Source organism: Etheostoma spectabile, chromosome 13, assembly GCF_008692095.1.
Source record: "Etheostoma spectabile isolate EspeVRDwgs_2016 chromosome 13, UIUC_Espe_1.0, whole genome shotgun sequence".
NCBI lineage: Eukaryota > Metazoa > Chordata > Actinopteri > Perciformes > Percidae > Etheostoma > Etheostoma spectabile.
Window position 1 is genome coordinate 27,662,736 of NC_045745.1, and position 10,200 is coordinate 27,672,935.

The 10,200-nt window shown below is 39.6% G+C and overlaps 2 protein-coding genes across 3 annotated transcripts in view; both read right to left on the bottom strand.

Annotated features, from left to right (window-relative positions):
• The window catches only part of rraga (Ras-related GTP binding A), a 9,407-nt gene extending 3,026 nt beyond the window's left edge, over positions 1-6,381 (bottom strand). The window contains exons 1-2 of one of the 2 annotated variants that reach the window (XM_032533414.1): positions 6,205-6,381; positions 5,738-5,862 (exon numbers count right to left, since the gene is read on the bottom strand). In XM_032533414.1, the coding sequence (XP_032389305.1) occupies positions 5,738-5,764 (27 nt within the window). In that variant the 5' untranslated portion in view covers positions 5,765-5,862; positions 6,205-6,381. The remainder of the gene's footprint in view (positions 1-5,737; positions 5,863-6,204) is intronic. The other variant, XM_032533415.1, reaches the window with a different exon arrangement.
• Positions 6,382-8,063: 1,682 nt separating this feature from the next.
• LOC116700325 (charged multivesicular body protein 1b) overlaps positions 8,064-10,200 on the bottom strand; it is a 3,593-nt gene continuing 1,456 nt past the window's right edge. The window contains exons 4-8 of the mRNA XM_032533416.1: positions 9,775-9,843; positions 9,545-9,652; positions 9,397-9,440; positions 9,055-9,127; positions 8,064-8,749 (exon numbers count right to left, since the gene is read on the bottom strand). Of these exons, the coding sequence (XP_032389307.1) occupies positions 8,705-8,749; positions 9,055-9,127; positions 9,397-9,440; positions 9,545-9,652; positions 9,775-9,843 (339 nt within the window). The 3' untranslated portion in view covers positions 8,064-8,704. The remainder of the gene's footprint in view (positions 8,750-9,054; positions 9,128-9,396; positions 9,441-9,544; positions 9,653-9,774; positions 9,844-10,200) is intronic.

Below are 10,200 nucleotides of genomic sequence, written 5' to 3' on the forward strand. Positions count from 1 at the left end.
GGGATCAAGTCGGACACAAATCTAACCGGCATGCAACGGGCGCCGATCGCAGGTGATCAATTCTGCGCAGACCTGGCTCATCTCGAACGAGCCCGTTCACTTAAACTTGTTTCCTGCTTCTTACAGTGCAGACGCTTTGCTGCTTGCTCCTGCTTCTGCTTGCATATTTTGCTGATATTTTTGCTGATAATCGTGCTTTCCTCTGAGAAACTATGAGCAGCGGCTCTTGACACTTCAAAAACACTGGACTATACATTTTTTGTAGACATAGTAGGCTATTGCCATATTTTAAAAATTTCTGCGTGAGCGTGGCATCCAATAGCTCAAGCCTGTCTACAGTGATTGTAGCTAAAGCTAATTAGCAGCAAGATGCCTCCTTTCTCCGTAGAAGACTAACTACAAACTCCTCAGAAGATTGCACTTCTGGAAACCAAGGTTCACCTCTAGAAGTGAACGTGGAAGTTAACGGATCTTGTGGAAATGACACCCCTTTACCATGGACCCATAACAATGGACAGAAGTATGCAACACACGGCTAATTAGCACCAACAAGACTACAAAGAAACAGGAGGGTGGAACTGGTAATAAATCAACAAGGGCGGTCTCCCTGGAACGTCTGGTGCGAAGCCTAAGAGTAAATCATTTTCCTGGGAAATGGAGGACGACTAACGGGGCGGGCACAGCGCCCTGAGGTTTGTGATATGACCGGCTGGCCTGCATTATCATCTGGCAGAGCGCCTCTTCAACCCCTGTACCTAGTAGGACACAGCCGTGGACAGCTGCAAAAGGGAAAATAAGCAACAAAATGCCCCCCCAACAACCTGGTGTGCAACTGGATAACAGATTGCTCCTCTGCTGCAAGACGCTGGACAGTCATCTGATGAAGGGAAGCGTCTCATCACCACACGCAGGGTAAGGACTGAGAGCAATTCAAAGTAAAGCTAAAACTGGGCCTCAAACCCTGATTGTGGGTGATCTGCTGTAAAAGATTTAAAAAACAGTAAAAACACCAAAATACTATGTTTTCCCAAAGACATGGTGTCTGACTTGACCAAAAAATCCCAGATATCGTGGCAGCACACCCAACTGTGAAGAACATTATTCTGCATATAGGGTCAAAGATGTTGTAAAGCAACAGTCTGAATTGCTGAAACTGGACTTTAGGGAACTGCTTGACACAGTCCACCCTAAGCGCAAATGGTTTATCAGTGGTCCTATACCGTCAGTCAGAGAGGAGATGAGAGATTCAGCCGACTGTTGGGACTAAACAAATGGCTTTCAACTGATGTACCGTCCACTCCTGAAGTTCATTGACAATTTAAACATTTTCTGGGAGCGCAGACATCTTTTTAAAGCAGGTAGACTTTCCCTTAACAAGCCAGGAGTAAAGCTGTTCACCTCTAATCTGCTTTACTTTCTGCGCTACACATCTGCTCTTGCCAAGGTCACAAACAAAAGGAAGACAAACAAAGTGCGGCAGTGATCCAGCACAGCCCCCGCCTGTGCAAAGATTGACCATGGGAGACCAGAGAGCAGAGACACGAAACCTCCAATCCCCTCTTCACCCGTCCAGCACCCCTCAAACCTTCCAACCCCGAACCTTCTGAGGATCATCGCTCTCTACTGATGTCTCCACACACCCTTTCCCTTATTTCCCCCATCAATTATGCACCCCTTCCTACCCCCATGGCTCAACCCCGGGCAAAAGTAAAACGCCAAGCACCACTACCAGGATGTCAGAAAACTCCTTCCCCCCAGACTGATAAGGACGCTTGTGTGCAAAATCTGCAAGCATATTGATATGTTCCGGGCCTTGGCTGCGGACTAGTGATACTAATGACTCTTTTCAAGACAAGCCCGGCCTGTGGATTCAATTCTTCCTCAATTTCTGTTGTGATAGGTAATAGGAAAAGAATGGTGAATAAGACTTAACGCCAAACTTAGCAAATTTAGCATCCATTCGTCAGCTACAGCCTGTCCCAAAAATGAAAACACACTAACGCTAGCCTTACTAAACGTCAGGTCTTTGGCAGGAAATCATTTTTAATCAATGGTTTTATTACTAAGCAATCTAGATTATGTTTTTAACTGAAACCTGGTTAGACCATAATAAACAGCGCTGCTGTTCTCATCGAGTCAGCTCCCCTAACTTCAGTTTTATGAGTGAGAATAGAGTAATAAGAAAGGAGGTGGAGTCGCCATTTGTTTAATGACTCATTCCACTGTACGCAAATATGTTATGGAAATTTTGTTTCTTTTGAATATGTGCTCTTCAATTAAGATCTTCCCCTCAAGCGATGTTTCTAAATATCTACAGGCCACCCAAATATGTGCAACCTTCATGATGACTTCACTGAACTGCTGTCTATTATCTGCATTAACTTTGATTGTGTAATCATGCGGGTGATTTTAACATCATGTTGACAGCCCCCAGGACAGGGGGACCAAAGAGCTGTGTTGTGTTTTTGAGAACTATGGACTGACTCAGCATGTGACGGAGCCCACCCACAATAAGGGGCACACTCTGGACTTGATTGTCTCCAAAGGTCTGAACATTTCCAAGGTGTTGGTGACTGACGTTGCTCTCAGATCATTCCTGTGTTTCTTTAACGGCATATCTTGTGCCCAAAAGTGTCCAAACAAAGATAATCAGAAAACGGTATAATTTGAAAAACACAGTGACACTTTACAGCTTTTCTCCTCCACCAGCCCTCTCTGGGCTATCAGTCAGTGAGCTTGTAGATAATTCAACTGTAAAATTACAAATGTTATTGATGCCATTGCTCCCACTAAGGTCAAAGTTGTATCTGGTAAGAAAGATCTCCATGGAGAAATGTCCTACTGGTGAGAACAGAAAAAAAAGAGTGTAGGAAAGCTGAACGAAGGTGGCGAAAAACAAATCCCTGGTCCATTATAACTCCTATAAAGAGAGACTTCGCATTATAATTTGGAACTGAGGAATGCAAGAAGGTCCTTTTTCTCGATATTATCTCTAGAAACAATAATAATTCCCGTGCTTGTTTGCTACTTGATAGGGACAAACCCTCCAGTACCAGAGCATCTGAACTTTTATCTACCAAGGCCTGCAATGACTTTGCCTCCTTCTTCAAAGACAAAATTCAAAAGATTAGACAACAGTCAGTGCCTCATATCAAGTCCAGGATATGTGTTGTCACAGGTGTCAAGCAAAAATAGTTCCAATATGACAGAATTTCACACAATCAACCATACAAACCTGGAGGACATTATTCAACATCTGAAAACCTCGACCTGTTGCCTTGATGTTCTACCAACGGGACTTTTCAAAAATGTTTCAATTGTTTGACTTCTGATCTTCTACAGATTGTGAACAACATCTCTTCTTTCAGGTATCTTTCCACAGGCCCTGAAAACTGCAGTAATCAAGCCACTCTTAAAAAAGAACAACCTAGACAAGTCACTAATGAGCAACTATAGGCCAATATCAAACCTTCCGTTTTTAAGTAAAATCATTGAAAAAGTAGTTTCAACAACTCAACCATTTTGTCACCACAGCAACGTTTTGATAACTTTCAGTCGGGTTTCCGACCACACCACAGCACTGAAACGGCTCTTGTCAAAGTCTTTAATGACATCCACCTTAACACAGATATGCAAAAATTTCAATCTTAGTATTACTTGATCTCAGTGGTGCATGACACGGTCGACCACGACATACTACTAGACCGATTGGAAAACTGCGTTGGCCTTTCTGGCTCAGTACTAAACTGGTTTGAATCCTACCTAAAGAATAGGGATTACTTTGTGTCTATAGGTAATTATGCATCTGAGCGTACAAATATGACGTGCGGAGTTCCGCAAGGCTCCATTGGGGCCTCTTCTGTTTAACATCTACATGCTTCCACTGGCTCAGATTGGAGAAAAACAAATAAGTTACCATAGTTATGCGGACGCACACACAAATTTACATAACCTTATCGCCAGGGGACTATAGTCCAATACAAAAACTGACTAAGTGCATCGAACAAATTAACGGCTGGATGTGCCAGAAAATTTCTGAAATTAAATGAAGGAAAAACTGAGGTGGTGTTTTTGGGCAAGAGAGGAACGATTAAAAGTCTGCGCTCAGCTTCAAACAACAATTAAAAACAACAGACAAAGCCAGAAATCTTGTGTGTAGTCCTGGACTCAGACCTGAACTTTAACAGCCACATTAAGCAATTACAAAGTCAGCCTACTATCACCTTAAGAATTATCAAGGGTTAAAGGACTTATGTGTCAAAAGGATTGGAAAAACTTGTCCATGCCTTTATCTTCAGTAGACTGACTACTGTAACGGGGTCTTTACCGGTCTCCCTAAAAAAATCAATCAGACAGCTGCAGCTGATTCAGAAAAGCTGCTGCTCGAGTCCTCACTAAGACCAAGAGACTGGATCACATCACTCCAGTTCTGAAGTCTTACACTGGCTTCCTGTGTCTCAAAGAATTGATTTCAAAGTACTCTTGCTAGTTTATAAATCACTTAACGGTTTAGGTCCAAAATATATTGCTGATCTGCTACACTATGAACCACCCAGACCTCTCAGGTCATCTGGGACAGGTCTGCTTTCTGTCCCCAGAGTCAGAACTAAACAGGGTGAAGCAGCTTTCAGTTTCTATGCTCCTCATATCTGAATAAACTCCCAGAAACCTGTAGATCCGCTGCTACTCTCAGTTCTTTTAAATCAAGGCTGAAGACCTTTCTATTTGATGCTGCCTTTTTTAAATGACTAATCATTTCTTTAAATTTCTTATGCTGCACTGTAAATTTTATTCTGTTTCATGTTTCTTTGTTTTTAACTGTCTATTCATGTGTTTACCGGTTTTTCTGCTTGTGATTTTAACTGTTTTACTTGTGTTTTATCTGTTTAACTGATTTTGTGTAAGCACTTTGAATTGCCATTGTTGCTGAAATGTGCTATACAAATAAAGCTGCCTTGCCTTGCCTTGCCTTAAAGTATCAAAAGCAAAAGTACTCATTATGCAGCAGAATGACCCCTGCTGGTGTTATTAGACATTAACATGTACAGCATTAACATGTAAGCACATTTTAATATTGTAGGTAGTCTAAAGAGTTGGTTTTAATTGCTTTGTATTCTGTTGGTTAGTTAAATCCGTAACAATGCAGCATATTCTATACACGGTTTGTACATAACATCTTAGAAGTCTAAGAATTGTTTGACACCAAAAAGCCTGTAAATTATATGAGTTTTTTTTAAACACACTGTTTATCTGCCTACACAGAGATACTAAAATCCCTAGTTGATTTGCCAAAAAATATTTGTCACATAAAGCTACTGACATCAGAGAATTTAAGATTCGGCCATCACCATGTCTATGAGTCAGTGATTGTCAAATGTATACCTCAGGTTGTTGAAATCACCAAAGCCATTTAGAAAATGAAGGCCGGGATCATTTGTGATAGACTTGCCGAATAGAAGAGGGAACTTTCCTACACTATTACAGTTACAAGTCCTGGGTTTTCAATATCAAGGCAGTAGGACTAACGTTACATCTTCCATGATAATTTTAAGGAATGGGAAAACAGCTAAAGCTCCAAATTTAGCAGACTGGGTTGATGCATGAAATCTAGCTAAGGACTCAAGTAAAGTACAACCACCTGAATATAAAGTAAGGGACAATTACTTCTGATAAGACAAAGTCAATACTTAGATTAGATAATACTTTATTCATCATCCCACAGTGGGGATATTCCCACCTTTTTCTTCATTGCTGGGCTTGACATCCCCCCCTCAGCAGACACGATGTTGAGTACTTCTCGGAGCTGCAAGTCAGGTGACTTTATTCGGTGTACGCAGCAGCTCTCCTCTTCCTCTCCTTCAGCTGCAGAACAAACACAAATATGTCTCACCTAGCTGTCACTAGGCTCTCCTGAAGCAGAACAAACGTAGCTAACTGCAAATGTTACTACATAAGACACGTTTAAACGTTTAGCTAAATGACAATGCATACATGTGTCACCAGGCATGAGTTTCTTAGACACAGAATAATATGTAAACAGTTCACTAACTTTGTTAAAACTCTGTTCAGTGTTCCGAATAAACACTTAAGCTAATGCTAAGTTAGCTAGCACGACAAACAAGTAGCGAGTAGCTTAGACGAGCTAAACGGCTAACGTTAACCTAGTTAGCCGAGTTCAAACTCAGTACTGTATCGTCTACTTACATCGACAAGGTGGAACGGTTACTCAAACTGAAGCAATTTTAGCCCGTAGTTTGAATTTGTTCTTAAGAATTGAGATCTATAACGTTACATTACTGGCAGAAGCAGCAGTGAAGTCAAGATCAGCTGCTTCCTGTTTACGCCAAAGTCACATGAGAAGCAGAAGGGGGTTACTCGTCAACAGATTTTGCCCCGTTCTTTGGTTGTGTTCAGGACACACACAGATTCATGTCGAAAATAGTTTTAGTATGTACCACTGGTAAATTTAAATTTAAATGTAAAGTATACTGCATTTGCTACTACTACTAATAGTATGGTATTTATTTACAAGAAGGTATTTGAAATGTATTCACCATACTTTTAAAAGTGAAAAATGTGAACTTCACCCACTTGAAAGGAATAATTATATGAACAATTAAATAGTTAAGTTGAATTGCATCTTCATGTTGATTCTAATTTAGTGGTTGACAGATTTATGATTTATTTATTTATGATAACGTTATAAATAATTAATAACACATTGTGTGTCTCTAACAAAGTAATTACTTAAGATGTGAAATGTAATTAATATTCCTTTGTTAAAGCCACGTGTATGAATTGGTTCAAATCTGACTTTTCCTGCATGTGGGCCTTAGAAAACAGTTAATGTTATGATTATGGAGGGGTTTGCATTATAATAATCATAATGTTGAAGCACCCCACTATGAATGTCGTTATTGGACTCAAAGATAGCCCATACTCACTTGACTTGAATTTGCATAAGCCATGGCTGTATAAGGTATATTATTTTTTTAGCTTCTGGGTTTGCTTCCGAGTTGTGCGGCCTACTGCTCATTGGTAACACTGACCCCATCCATACGCAGCTTTCTCAGTACATCCATAAGTTACAGCTTTTGTAACTCAAACACAACCTGCATTTATTTCAACAGACAGTGTAAACACACTATTATGCATGTGTCTCAAACTGTGCTGTGTGACCAATAGTCTGTCAAAAGGAAGAAAGACCAGTGAAAAAAATACTGTGGATATGTTTTCACTTACTTTATCTGTACAGTTTACTTGGGCTATCCTTAACTAAATAGATTCTTCACATGCACTTAATACCATGACCGTAGTACACTTTAATAACCAAATATCATGGCACTTCCGAATTTAAAATATCTCTTACTGAACATGGCTCAGCTGAGTAGAATGCGTTTTCTTACGCAGAACTGTTTTAGGGCCCACAGTGATGGTTTAGTTCTGACTTCATCTGCATGCAGTTGAGCACACGATTATAAAACTGGTTTGAAAGGACTTCCTCTTGAAGGGAACTATGATTACCAAGTGGGACACAGTGGCAACAGACAGAGGGCAGAGACAGAGAGCAGCTAATTTGGACCACTCGTCTCCTTTAGGTTGATGGGCAATCGAGAGAAGTCACTGCAAATGACATGGCCAGAAATAATACACTAAAGCAAGGAGAGCTCCTTAAGGCACACCTGAAACACTAAGCGCCATCTTTTATATGATTATATTTGACATTTATATTAGGGTCCTTTGTATTGTTGCACTGAAATTCTGACAAAACTTCCTGTGAATGCTTAGTAATCAACACACTTTTATTCCAAGCCTTTTTTCTTTTGGTTCTCTGGGATTATGCATATCGGCACTAACATTTTGTTGATAAATGAGACCCTGTCTCTCTTGTTCACCACAACAGCTGCAAGCGCCAATAATAAAAACACACCCACAGCCATTTCTACCAAGGATATAAAGTATGTGACTTTGCAGTTCATTTTCAAAATGGACATTTTACTATAGATGAAAATATTACTAATAATAATTAAATTATTCAAACGTTTTTTAAAGCAAAGAGATACAATTATTATAAAACTTTATTGTTAACTGTATGTATTCTCCACACTGCTACCCCTTACCAAATGATCCTTGAAAATACTGAAAATGACCAGACAAACACAGAGGCTAATCATCTGGTATCTTCTTAAAAGATTCCTCAGAAGTCAAATGCAACAAATTCAAACAAAGTCAGTTCAAAAGTAATTGTGAAGGTCTTTCATATTCTGAAATGAAGAAGAAAAAACACATGTTATCCAGTCCAAAACATCCTTGGCCTATAAATACAGGGTAATAACTGCCACGCTCAATATATATATTTAAAAAAAAAATGAATAAAGTTCTTAAGTATACATATTAAACAATAAGGTTACATTAGATCTTCCTCATGATCTTCCTCATTACCTCCAGGTAAATATGTATATTCAAGAAATGTATACATTTTCCATAACTTGCAATTCTGTAAGTTTACAGAATCCAAAGGTTATTATTAACATACAACAAATAAGGGTCATTATCCCCAAGAAGATGATACAGTAGCTCCTCGACAGAGATACAGGAGATGTAAAGAGAAGTGAAGATATGTAAATGAAAAGGTGTTTGGGAGTAATATTCAGGTAGTGTTCTGGGGCTCAGCCTGAAGGTGCCAGTCCACTGCAGTTGTCCCTCACATTTGATCTCGAAGTTTGGCGAGCCTATTAGACAGTTCATCCTTTGGACAAGAGAGAGCAAACACGGGCATTAGTGAGGGATGATGAAGAGGAGAAAAGAATCAGGGTCATTTAGACAACTCACTTTGAAAGTCTTGGCTTGACAAATACACAGAATTATTTGCAGAGACGTGGGCACTAATGTGACGCCACCTTTCCTGTGTCTTTGTCACTCAATCTATGTGATAAACCCTTAAATTCACATTGCCACAAGCAATAAGGTTTATTTAACTTTTAAATGTACATTTCAGTTTATCTTTGCCAAATAAGAAACGATTTTAACAGCAAATGTGCATATGTACTGTACCTGTTCTGCAGAGGCCACGCTGGTACCCACTGATCCTGTGGTTCCCTGAGGGAGCTCCATGTTCAGGTCCAACCTAAACATGATACACACACACACCAACATTCAAACCCTATTTTTAGATTACAAACACAATGTCTTTGCTCACATTATACTACGTAATACGGTCTAAAATAGTCATCATAATCAAAATGTAAATAGCGTTAATACCTATCAAATTCTTTGAAATAACCACAATTTACACTTCAGCCTAGGCCTGTACTCTAAGGATGTACACCGTTCACTTGTATATGTGATTTAAGATAATTTCACAAAGAAATGTTAAGACAGAGAATGAAAGGTTACCCTGCTTCATCAGCCAGTTGATGCATCAATGATTCCACTTGATTCTGAAAACACACATTACATTTACGGTGAATGTGTTTGTATTTAAAAAAAAAACAACAACACACACAACAAGAAGGAATATAAAGTGTACAGCAAAGAAATGTACCTGCGGTGTTGTGAGTGTTGTTGTGCTGCTCATGGTGTCCTCCATATGGGCTGTCTGAACGTCCAGAGTTTCAAACTGGTGCTCAAATTTGTCCATGAGACCTGAAATCTTAAAAAAAAACATTAAAAGGTTTGAGACATTGTTTTATAACGGAGATAAGTTTGTTACCAACTTTGGTTCTGGCAGTTTCATTGTTTTTTGTAAAAAGAAAATAGTTTAAATGACTCTACCTTTTCCAGATTCATACTCTTCAGAGTGGCATCCATGCCTTTCACCACTCCAGCCATAGATTTTGTGACCTGTGAAATAAAAACACCATCACTAAAATGACAACAAACACGCTTTCTTGAGCCTGAATTGGCAATCTTCAGCCTGTAACTGATTTCCAAGGCCTATGACAGTATGCAGTAGTCTCCTCCACACAGCATTGCGGGATGGGAGCAAAAACGTGTTCTGGTTTATGGCAGTTCTTTAAACCAATCACAATAGTTTTTGGCGGCACTAAGCCCCGGACACAATGACGGTGTCTCTGCAAAATAGCCTTGCAAACAAACTTGCTTAGGTGGAACACATGCTTGTTCAAAGGTTGTTTTAGTCATGCAACAGAAAAACTCTGATTGGACAGATGGATTTACCCTGCAGAGATCTGAGGAGCA